Source organism: Hypanus sabinus, chromosome 2 (genome assembly GCF_030144855.1).
Source record: "Hypanus sabinus isolate sHypSab1 chromosome 2, sHypSab1.hap1, whole genome shotgun sequence".
NCBI lineage: Eukaryota > Metazoa > Chordata > Chondrichthyes > Myliobatiformes > Dasyatidae > Hypanus > Hypanus sabinus.
In genome coordinates this window covers 96,158,011-96,170,437 of record NC_082707.1, presented here as the reverse complement: position 1 = coordinate 96,170,437, position 12,427 = coordinate 96,158,011, and the positions used below count along the sequence as shown (strand labels likewise).

General features: G+C 47.3%; 1 protein-coding gene across 4 annotated transcripts in view; it reads left to right on the top strand.

The window, feature by feature from the left end:
- Window positions 1–2,071: 2,071 nt before the first annotated feature.
- Window positions 2,072–12,427, top strand: part of LOC132381270 (unconventional myosin-VIIa-like) — a 137,889-nt gene continuing 127,533 nt past the window's right edge. The window contains exons 1-5 of one of the 4 annotated variants that reach the window (XM_059950661.1): window positions 2,072–2,128; window positions 3,943–4,012; window positions 9,189–9,299; window positions 10,098–10,250; window positions 11,693–11,877. In XM_059950661.1, coding sequence (XP_059806644.1) covers window positions 3,995–4,012; window positions 9,189–9,299; window positions 10,098–10,250; window positions 11,693–11,877 — 467 coding nt within the window. In that variant the 5' untranslated portion in view covers window positions 2,072–2,128; window positions 3,943–3,994. Of the gene's footprint in view, window positions 2,129–3,169; window positions 3,467–3,701; window positions 3,820–3,846; window positions 4,013–9,188; window positions 9,300–10,097; window positions 10,251–11,692; window positions 11,878–12,427 lie in introns of those variants that run through there. The other 3 variants (XM_059950669.1, XM_059950655.1, XM_059950673.1) reach the window with 3 other exon arrangements.

The window sequence follows — 12,427 nt, the reverse complement described above, 5'->3', positions numbered from 1 at the left end:
TATGATCTCTGACCAAAGAAGAGATCATAAGGTGCAAGGCTTTGAGGGAGTAGGTGAGCATGCTTAGGGAAAGGGATGTTGCAGTGATGGAAGGAAGATTGTAAAGAAGGCAGGATTCTAAACATTTAGGGCATTCTGGAATAGAGGACATTTATTAGAGATACAAAGGGCTGTTAATGCTGGAATCTGGGACAAAGAGCTAACCACTGGGGGATAGCAGCATCTGTTGGAGGGAGAAGGACGGTTGACATTTTGGGTCAGGGCTCTGCATTTGGGACTAAAGGGAGGCTCCCTAAACTCCCCATCCCCCTCCCTCACCTGGCTCCATCTGACAATCACTCTGTTCACCCTCACCTGGGTCCACCTATCACCAGCCAACTCCTGCCTCACCCCTCCCTCTCACCTCTGTAATAACCAAACTGTCAACCTTGATGTGGAGTCTTGACCAGAAACATTGACTATGCCTTGCAAATGTTACTTGATCCACTGAGCTCCTGCAGCAATTTCTTCTTTGCTCTGGAAGGACTATTAAGTATCTGAATCCTCATAAGTTGGGCAATGCCCCTGGTCTGCCAAGGGACAATGATGCAGCAGGGAGAGCCACTGTCTCTAAATTAATTCTTCTTCCTAAGCCTATCACCGGGGAATAGGCCACAGACCAGCTTGCTAGAGTCGTCTGTCCAGGATCAGTCTTTCAGGTTTCCCCTGGTGTAGCCCACCTCAGAAGATACCTCCTGTCCCAGGGATAAAGTATTTGGAGATTCTGTTGTCATTTCTGTAGCCCTGGGTTTTTATGGGATAGGATTGCTAGCCCCATGCCCAACTCTTCTCCTTTCACAGCAGGATTGGGACAACCCAAGGCAAAGCTGGTAAATTAAATGGCCAATGTAAATTGCTCCAGCGTATGGGGGACTGGGAAATCTGAGGGTGTGGGGAGTTGAATAGTGTTTAATGTCCCTGGGCCTGTACTCAATTTGAGTTCAATAGAATAAGGAGGGAGGAATTTAATTGAAACCTACTAAATATTGAAAGGCCTGATTGAGTGAACATGGAGAGGATGATTCCATTTCTAGGAAAGTCTAGGATCCCAGGGCACAGCCTCTAAATATAGGGGCATTCCTTTAGAAATGAGGTGAAGAGGGATCTCTTCAGCCAGACAGTGGTGAATCTGTGGAATTCATTAGCGTGTTGGACTGTGGATGCTAAATCACTGGTGTGTTTCATGCAGCAAGGATTGGTTTGTGGTTGGGAAGGGGGTTAAGAGAAATTGAGTTGGTTTAGTTGTCATTCAAGCATACATGAATACAGCCAAATGAAACAGCAAGGTGCAGAACACAGTACAAGTACATATACACATACAAAAATATAGCACATATACAATGGCAGTAAACACAAAAAATATAGCTTGTCCGTAAGTGACACGTCCCATGGGTTGATGGGGCGTGAATGTTGTTAGCAAGAACAAGCCCCCAGCAGTCCTCAGACGAACGAACACACTCTCAAAATTCAGCTTGTCTTCCACCAAGCGAATACTGGAGGGCAGCACCAATAGGAGTGGCCTTCCCCCAATCCAGCATGGACACCATGCCACATCACCCACTGGCCTCTCCCCTCCCGGTGGCTGCGGCAGGCAAGAGGCCGAGTCTGTGATACAACTAAGCTCCCCCGCAGTTGGTCTCGCCAATAAACCTGTGAACCAGACTTGCAGCATTCTGCATTACCAATGTCTAACAGGGTTTTGTGATCACAAGAAAAACATCCCAGACAATTACTTGCTGTTAAACTGTAAGCTGCCTTCGCACTGACTCTTAACACTTTTCTGTAGCTGGCTGGGTCAGAAATGAGCCTCAGCCGGGATGAGGAATATTATGTCAAATTGGACTCTGCCCTTTCTTGAAGTTGATGGCGAGTGAGTCCTGGTGGCCGGTGGAAGCTCTGCTTCAGGGTGTAATTATTTGGTGCATTATAAAAACTATCAATTGTTAACCAGCCTCCACTGACTCCACACTGATACAGATGACAGTCTCCAGGCAGACAGCACTGATCTTTGGACTGTGTTCACATGAACTACACAAAGTCAAAGCAACAGCAGATGGTTTATTGCCCTTCCTGGACTTGTTGGCAGCAGGTAACATCAGCCCTTCCCTTTGGTGATGCATGAGCACATGATGTTGGAGTATATTGCTGGCCTTTCTTATTGGAATCTGGTCTGAGTTAAGCTGGTCTTTCAGAACACTTCACAGGTACCGACAAGTAGAGAAAGACTTCAGTTTGTGTATCACCCAGACAGACTGTGCCATACATCACTACACTGAGACAGCAAAAAGAAAACAGAACATTGTGTTGCAAGTGCTGAGAAAGGGCAGTGCAGGCAGACAAATCAATAGGGCTTAACTGGTTCTTTTTGACACATTCTTCGAGTTGTCGGACTAAGGGCAAGATCAGTCAGCACTTATTGCCCATCCCTCACTGGCCCCAGCTTGTTCTACGTTTCAGAGGGGAGGGAGGTTGATTTTCCCACCTTGCATTGGATCTGAGGTCACTCGTCAGCCAGTCAAAGCTGAGAGGGTAAATCTCATTCCCTGGGTGCGTTTGAGTGAGTCGGATGGGATTTTTCAGCAGTTTCACTGTATCAGTGGTAGTCTTTCTTCTGGCTTTCACTTTCATGGGCTGGCTCAAACTTCTGGTTCCAGCTTCAAGTCATTACGCTCCATATGGTGCCTGAGCATTTGGTCTGTTTCCAACACTGTGCTTCGATATAGAAGTATGTTAAAGTTAATATAGTGTATAACACTGAACCTGGAACTTTGATCCAATGGGGACATGAACTGCCCATTTACACTAAACCTATATTAATCCAGATTCCGCTCCTCATCCACACACTAGGGTTGATTTACAGTGCCAGTCTGCATATTTTTGGTGTTTGGGAGGAAACCGAAGCACTTGAGGAAAACCCACATCATCATATGGAGAACATGCTAACTCCACATAGAAAGCAACTGAAGTTAGGATTGAATCTGGGTCTCTGGCACTATGAAGCAGCAGCACTGCTAGCTGTTCCACTCTGCTGCCTTATTAACTTGTGTTAATGTGTTATCCAAGTTACCCACCTTAGCCTTTGTTTATTTGAGAGTGAATATATCAGATACTTGCCCTCAGCACCCTCCCTCCCACTCTCCTCTGGGTCGAAAACCCACTGACTCGATGTACAATCTGCTAGTGTAACGGTTAGGTCACTTCAAGATGTTTGCCATGTTCTGTAATATCCACTACCTGGGAGCACAGGTTAGAAGGGACTGTAGACTGATGGCACATTCCATACCTGTGTTAAGATGAACCTCTGGATCAAAGGAGAAGGCTTGTTTCTACTTTCTCAAGGTAACCAGGAAGGGCTTTGTACAGCCCCGCTAACAAAACCCCAAATCCTGAGGATAAATTTAGTAGCCTTCCAACAGGCAGAGAAGAGGTGAGATCCTAAGTTGTCTGAGTTTTAAAAAAAAGTCTGTTGCTCTTTTCATCTCTCTCTCTCATTAATTCTTTCCTTCTTTCTCTGTCATTCTCTATTCTTTCTCTTAATTTTCTCTATCCCTCAGCCACTTTGTCTCTCTCTCACATACAAGCACACACCCTCTTGCCCATATATTTCTGGGCGGGAACGCTCTAATTAAAAAGGGTCAAAGTTTCTTACTGTGTGCATCACATCACAATTAATTCATTTGTTGAGCTACAGGTTGTAGTTAAAGGAAATTGAAAGAAAACTACAGGGGAATATATTTATTGAAGGCAAATTCCACCTATGGCGCAGTCTTTTCAAAGCAGGTAGAGTCTGTGCTGTGTTTCTGTGTTACTGCTGTTTCCTCAATCCCAGTGCAGAGAAGGGCTGAGACCGCAGACTATCACCGTGTTCGGTGCTTTCACACTTTTTAATTTTCCTTTTTTAAGAAAATCTCTTCTGTGCTGAAGTTACCGAGAGAGAGAGGTGCTGCCGATCACTATGGTCGTTCTGAGAGTGGTAAGGAATTGTATTATTATTTTATTAATCTAAATTTTCTACTGATCTGAGTGAAATCTGGTAACGTCAACATGGGAGATAATTTCTTTCTGTTGTGAAATGCCTTCGTTGTTTTTCCCTAGAAATTAGGGACTTTTATTTCTCATGTAGCCTGCCAGAGGGGAAGATTTGTTTTTGTTTATTATGAACCTGTACAATATTAAACATAGAGTCAGAGAGATAGGGACCGGAAACAAGCTCTTTAGCCCACCAGATCTACACTACCATTTACACTAATCCTACACTAACCCATTTTAGTCCCTTCATTCTGATCAACTCCCCCCAGATTCAGCCACTCAACAACTTACTGTAGCCAGTTAGACAAACAACTCCCCGAGTATCTCGGGGAAATCCACACACTTCTGGGGAGTACGTACGAACTCCACACAGACAGAGCCGGTGATTGGGACCGAGCTCAGATATCTGGAGATGTGAAGCAGCGGCTCTGCCACCGATGTCCCTGAGCTGTCTTTGAATCACTTTCAAAGATTCTTTACACCATGTTCCCAGTATTATTATTCATTTTTATTGATTTGCACATTGTCTTTTTTGCACTCTGGTTGTTTGTCAGTCTTTGTTCATCTATAGTTTTTCATAAATTCTACTGTATTTTTTCCTGTAAATGACTGCAAAAAAAAAGAATCTGATGCCAGTTAGTATATGGTAACATATATGCATTTTAACAATGAAGTAATTTTGAACTTTGAACTTTAAATCTCCCCTTAACCTCTGCTCCATCACACAATTGATGCCCCTCAGCCCTGGACCGATTGCAGTAAATCAGCATCCTGCACCCCACACCCAAAGGTCTGAAGTCCATAAAGAGGATGCCAGGCACTGCATACATGAACCATGGCCTAACCTGTGACTGATAATGGTTTAGCACAATGTCCTGGCTTTTAAAGTCCATCCCCTCAGTCTGTCAAGCCAAGAGTTCTCAATGCTCCTTTCATTAACTAATCCAGTCACTTTCAAACACGAGTGTATGTGACTGTCATGTCTGCTTGAGGGTGGCCCAGTGTGCAGCTGGCAGAGCCACCGCTCAAGGGACCTTAGGAGCTGTCTGTCTGGAGTTCGCATGTTCTTCCTGTGACTGTGGGTGCTTTACATGAGCACACTTTGCATTTATATCATTGCGTTCCCATTGCACTCTTGCAAAGTGTTTTGCCCTTTGGTTTTATACTCCGTCTGGCTGCACTCTCTGTTACCTTCTATTCCACCACTACCAAAGGCCCTTCAGACTTTTGCTACCACCCTGTCATTGGAGTTAATCTAACCTGGGTAGGAAATGAATAGGCTGGTAAATTGGAGAGCTCATGGTAAAATGTAAGTACATAGTGAAATATCCAGTGAAAGGGCACTGGAAACAAATCGGAGTTATGTGCCGCTAATGGTCAGAATCCAAGCCGAAGCAGAGTGAACAGAATGAAGGAAGTTCTTGGCAAGTAATGATGAGAGATGCAGAGTGGATTGACTGATAGCTCTCTGTACAGTCCTTTAACTGAGGGGCTGGGCTTCCAGCTTCAATCCATGCCCTGTCCCCTCTCTCCTTCAACCCTGTCCCCTCTCTCCTTCAACCCCCATCCCCTCTCCTTCAACCCCTGTCCCCTCTCTCCTTCAACCCCCTGTCCCCTCTCCTCCACTGCCCTGTCCCCTCTCTCCCCCAAATCCCTGTCCCCTCTCTCCTTCAACCCCCATCCCCTCTCCTTCAACCCCTGTCCCCTCTCCTCCACTGCCCTGTCCCCTCTCTCCCCCAAATCCCTGTCCCCTCTCTCCTTCAGCCCCCATCCCCTCTCCTTCAACCCCTGTCCCCTCTCCTCCACTGCCCTGTCCCCTCTCTCCCCCAAATCCCTGTCCCCTCTCTCCTTCAACCCCCGTTCCCTCTCACCTCCAATCCCTTGTCCTGTCTCTCCTCCAATCCCTGTCTCTTGCCTCCTCTCTCCTCCAATTTCCTGTTCCCTCTCTCCACCAACCCCCAACCCCTCTCTCCTCCAATCCCTGTCCCCTCTCTCTCCCAATTCCCTGTCCTCTGTCCCTTCTCTCCTCCAATCCCCTACTCCTTCTCTCCACCAATCCCTTGTTCCCTCTCTCCTTGAATCCCCTGTCCCCTGGCCCCCCCTCCTCCAATCCCCCTTTCCTTTCATCTGCAGTTCCATGTCTTCTCTTTCCTCCAATCTGTTGTCTCTTCCAAAACCCTGTTTCCTCCACTCTCCTTCAGTCCCTCTCTTCCATCCGCTGCCCTCTCAACCTTTCCCATTCCTCCGTGTACCCCCACCGATCCTCAGACTTCTCTCCCTCTCTGTCCTCTTTCTCCCTTTACCCTGCTCTCTTCTGGTCTCCCTCCAACCTTCCCGTCTGACCCCCATCCTCACCCTCTGTCCTTTGTCGGATGCCAGTGATACATCGAACCCCAGCTCACTGTGACTCAAACTGCACTTGCAGCCACCATCCTATTAGCGCGAACCAAAAAACTATCAGCAGGCAGGTCCAACAGGCAGCAAACATTTGTTGGTCTTGATTGCAAAGGGGTGGGACTTTAAGAACAGGGAGGCTTTGCTACAGTTGTATGGGGTGCTGGTGAGGTCACACCTGGAGTACAACACGGTTTTGTCCTCTTATCCTAGGAAAGGATACAAAACATTGAAGACTGTCTGAAGGAATGTATCACCAGGCTAATTCCTAGAATGAGAAGTTGTTCAGTCAAGTGAGGCTGGACAATTTGAGTATGTGTTCCTCAGAGTTTAGAAGAAAGAGTGGTGTTCTTATTCAAATATATACATGGTTTGATGTTCACGTTTCACCAAAGGGAGGGTTACGAATGAGGGGACATAGTTACTGAGATGCATAGAGATATCTTCTCTCAGAGGTGGTGAATCTCTGGAATTCTCTGTCCCAAGGATCCTGGAGGCTGGAGAGATAAATATTTCAAAAATTGAGGGATTGAGGGTTATGGGGAACTGTCGCAGAAGAGGAGTTGAGACCAACATAGATCAGCCATGATCATATTGAATGGCGGACAGGCTGGAAGGGCTGAGTGGCCTTCTCCCGTTCCTGTTTTTCTGTGTTGTGTCCTGACTGGGAACCCCCTTGGCTTCCTCCTACTCCATCTAACAAGTCCTGTGAAATCCCTGCCTATTGACATAAACAAGACTGATGTGATGAGCTGCTGTGGAGGGACAAGCCCACAGTGGTTTCTCCCCACTTGTGTCATTAAGGTTGAGCTATACTTCTCGCTTCTCCTTAGTCTGTTGATATTTTAGGGTGTTTTATATTGTTTTCCAGTGCTTTAATATCAGTGTGAACAAGAACTCCTCCACTAAGTTGCTGGAGCCCTCTTGTCATCTCCAGGAATCAGAGGAACAGGCCCTTTGGCCCATTGAGTCTACCAGCCATCAGCCACTGACTTACATCAATTCTACACAAATCCCATTTTGTATTCTCCCCGCATCTCTACAAGCTGCTGCAGATTCTACCAATTGCAATTTACAATGGCCAATTAACCCACTGACCTACACGCTTTGGGGAAGTGGGAGGAGATCAGAGAAACTGGAGGAAGTCCACACAGTCACAGGGAGAGTGTACCCAGACAGCACCCAAAGTCAAGAATGAGCCCGGATCTCTGGTGCTGTCAGGCCGTGATCCATAGAACGAGCAGTTTACTATCCAGTTTTAATCCTCATGTCTGTGGTTCATGCAGTGACTAAGAATTATTGTCAGTGCATTGGCCCAAACTGTGAATCAACCAGGCCACAAAACTTCCAACTGTCTAATCAGGCCTCACTTTGCAGGGAGGCGCCTGTCCTCCTGTCCTCATCTGTCCTATCAGGGCTCACGTTGCAGGCCGCAGAGTCTAGGGACTTTACTTCAGCCATTACCCCAGCAGCACAGTCATGTAGTGCCAGCACAACACTTTACCGTACAGGCAGCCTGTGATGAGTTAGTACATTCTCCCTGTGACCGTGTGGATTTCCTCCTACTGTCCAAAGATGTACCGGTTGGCAGGTTAATTGGTTATTGTAAATTGTCCTGTGATTAGGCTTGGGTTAGATCAAGGGATTGACAGGCAGTGCGGCTCGAAGGGCCAAAGGGTCCATTCTGCACTGTATCTCAGTAAATGTTTTGTATATAAGGTACTGGGATAAACATCATCATGTCGTGTTCGTGTTCCTGAAGTGGAGGTTGACACTATCTCACTCCTTCTCACTTTTCGATGCTGCCTGATCCTTTGAGTCTCTGCAGCAGCTTGCATTGTGCTCCTGATTCCAGCACCTGCAGTCTCTTTTGTCCTTGTCATTGCGTATCGTTCACCAAGGAGGGCAGTAGCGGGTGAGGTGAAGTCCCTGGACTCTGCGGCCTGCAACATGAGACCTGATAGGACAGATGAGGACAGGAGGACAGGTGCCTCCCTGCAAAGTGAGCTCTGATTGGACAGTTGTTTCAAACAGTGGGAGGCACCTGTGACTGCGTCAGAGGGAGTGACGCTCCACCATCATACACAGCACAGATAGCCAAGGTGAACACACGGTGCGGGGCTATCAGCACGCAGCGCACAGACAGCAGGTGAATGCTTTGACTATCAAAGTCCATATGAAGGGTCTCCACTCAGCCCTCTCGATGGCCAGTTTCTCTCCATAGATACTGGTCTTCCAGCAGTTAGTATTCTGCTCCACATCCTGGCAGTCACAACCCCTTTCGAAAGCTGCAGGTGCTGGAAATCTGAAACAAAAACAGAAAACACTGGAAGCACTTAGGAGGTCAGGCAGCATCTGTGGAGAGAAAGAAAGAGAGTTGATGTTTCGGGTTGAGCCAGACTGTTACTGTCTCCACTGCCTGACCCACTGAGTCTTTCTAACCGTCTCTGCCTTTGTTACCTAAGCCATTCGGTCTCCATCATCACTCTCCCCTTTGGTAAAACGGTAACCCCGTGATGGCTGACCCTGTTCCAGCTGAAGACTGTAATCGAAGCCTGCAGTATTTTATATTGGATGGATAGGCAGTTGATCTATCAGAAGGAGCTACCGGCAGTGGTGAATTCCAGGAGTGTGTTCAGCACACTGTATAGCAGATATTTAGCAGCTCTGTCCCACAGAGTTGACTCATGACTTGGGCTGTGTGTAACACTGGGCTGTCTTTGCAGGGTGATCATGTGTGGCTCCAGACGAACAGGGGAGAGTTCAGTGTGCCTATTGGGGCGGAGGTGAAGCGGACTGACTCCAGCAAGGTCCTGTTGCTGGATGATGAAGGCAAGGTCAGTGTCCAACCCACTCTTCATACCCTTGCCAGATAATTGCTACCTCTTCACAGAGAAGCAGGTCTCATTCATGTCTCCTCAGGGTCCAAACCCAGGGTTGGGACTGTGATCTCAAGGGAGTTTACAGTATCCATCTTCATTGACAGTTGCTGAAAATCAGTGATTACCTCCACCCTCTGGTCCTTACCCTCCATCTGTCCCATTAATAACCCCACTGCCCCATCACCCACCTCTTGCCCAAGCACTCTCCCCGAACAGACTTCCAAACTATATCTTTTGCTCCTCACTACCCCAACTGGAGCGTGTAGATCCAAAACATCAACTGATGACTTCCCTTTGCAGATGCTGCCTGACCTATTGAGTCCCTCCACCAGTTTGTTGCTCCAGATTCCCAAACAACCTTCCTCCTGATTCTCTTTGCTGGCAGAGAGCCCTCTCCCCTCCCCAAGATTTTCTCTCTCTCATCTCATGATCAGACTACACGCTTCCTCACTGCCACCATTTTTCCCTCCACTCCCCCAACCAACCATAACCTTCTGCCCAACCAGCCCTCACCCCTTACAACCTCTGTGTCCACAACGACCTGTAGATCATGTCTCAGGTATGGAGATCCTCACAAATTGGGGGTGGGGTGTTGGTTTGCATGAGGAGGGGTCATATTTAAAACCAAGTTTAAAGTCAAACTGCTTAACTTGAATCCCATGCACCGCATGTTGCCTCTGGCTTCTGTGTACATAACATCCACTGGTGCTGAGCGGGGAGTGTGACTGATGAGGCTGTTTTTGTTGGGTTTAGGAGCTGTGGATCGGCACAGCAGACAGACACCGAGTGGAGCTGATGCATCCCAGCTTGCTGAAGGAAGTGGACGACATGATCCAAATTGAGGATCTGAGGGAAGCTGTGATGTTGCGGAACCTCTTCATCCGATACCAGAAGGATGTCATTTACGTAAGGCACTCGGCCAAGGGGTTAACAGAGTTGCAGAAGGTGTATGGGGCTGGAGAAGACCAGTTAGCTCAGAGTACCCACAATGGTCAGAACTAGCCCCAGCTTCATCTCAACTTCATCATACATAATGGAATCTGGTCCTTCAGCTCAACCAGTGCATGTCAACCAAGGTTCCCACCTAATCTAGTCCCATTTGGCCGCAAATGACCTCTATTTCTCTAGACCTTTCCTATCCATGTACTTGTCTTTTAAGTTCTCCTCTGGCAGCTCATTCCACATAGATACCACCCTTTCTAAGCACTGTTTAACTGGGATCGGGTCTTGCCTCTACCACCCTTGCAGGCAGTGAGTTCCACATTCCACTCTATTTGAGAGGAAAATTGTTTTCTCAGCTCCCCTTAGATCCTCTAACTGTGTTAAAGCTACACTTGTTGGTCTTTAACTCTTTGGCCTAGAGAGCCAGCCTTTCCTAATTCCTCTGCCTGGGCTCCTCACAACCCAAGGAAATAGGAGCAAGCCTAGGCTACATGGCCTCTCAAACCTGCCCGACCATTCATTAAGATCATGTCTGATACTCCTCTCCTCTCGTAGTTCATGTCTGATTCTCAACTCCTCTCGTAGTTCCCCATAGTCCCCATTCCCATGATCTTTTAAAAATTATCTACTTCAGCCTTAAATACTTCTAACAATTTAGCCTCCACACCCTCTAGGGCAGAGAGTTCCAGAGATTAATATCTTACATGTTTATCTTCTAACTATATCCCCTCCTTTGTGACTGTCCCTCTATGGACAAGATTACAGTATGGTTACACTGCTTTATATTCCATCATTCATTCATAAAGGTAAGGACCACCCCTACTAAATTATTCCAGCACATTGCTTTTTGCTCAGGATTCCAGCATTTTGTATCCCCTGTAGGAATCCTGTCTTGCTACCTCTAGCATTTTGACTGGCTTGTCACATGGGACTTTGTCAAAAGGGTTGTTAAAATCCCTATAGAACACATCTAACACACCATCCTGATGTGTTCCACCCTGTGTTCCACAGATGTGTCCCACCCTGACCTCTTGTGCATTCCTGATATTGCAGGAGCTCTTCTGGCTTCCTTTTACAACCAAACATGTCACAAGCAGCTCCTGTTACAGATGAGTCTGCTACAGGAGAACCTGCACAGGCAGCTTCTGTTACAGGCGAGCAGGTGATTCCTGTCACTGGTGAGCTCATTAGATACTGTTCCTGTCCCGAACAGCTCTAGGCAGATGATAGCTGGTGTTGGTGCGTTCATTATGGGCTATATCCGGGTTCAAGGAGATTCCTATTCGCTGGCATTACTGCGAAGTGCCAGTATCAAAGTCCACTGCCTGTGTCCATTTGTCGCTGATAGCAGCTGTGTTGTTGGCAGTGATGCTATGTCAGAATGTCCACGTCTTTGTCTTACACAGACCTACACCGGCTCCATCCTGGTGGCTCTGAACCCTTACCAGCAGCTCCCAATTTACAACGTGGAGCAGATCAGCCTGTACACCAACAGGAGGATTGGAGAGCTGCCGCCCCACATCTTCGCCATCGCTGATAACTGCTATTTCAACATGAAGAAGACCAACAAGGACCAGTGCTGCATCATCAGGTGAGGGAGGGGCTTCTCTCGCCAAAGGCCCAAACTTCTTTGGTGATGAGGTTGAGTCCAACTTCATGAGAAGTGGGTGGTGAATCACTAGAACAAAGTGCCGGATCTTTCCATGACATCACGGAGCACTTGCCTGGAATTGATGAGGACAGGCAAGCTGAGGTCTCCAGGGTCTGGCATCACTCACTCCAAATGTAGCTCAATAAACAATCCATTCATGCAGGTTCTCTATCTGGGCAGCACAGTGGAGCAGCAGATAGACCCACTACACCACAGCACCAGAGACCCTGGTTCAGTCCTGACCTTGGGTGCTGTCTGAATGGAGTTTGCACTTTTCCCCTGTGTTCATGTTTCCTCCCGCATCCCAACAGTACATGGGCTAGTGGGTTAATTTGCCACTGTAAATAGTCCCTAGTGTATAGGTGAGAGGGTGAATGTGAGGGAGATTGATGGTAATGTGAGGAGAAAAGAATGAAATTAGTGCAGGATTAGTGTCAATGGGTGGTTGATGGTCAATATGGACTGGGAGAAAAGTTGTAAGTGGTTTATT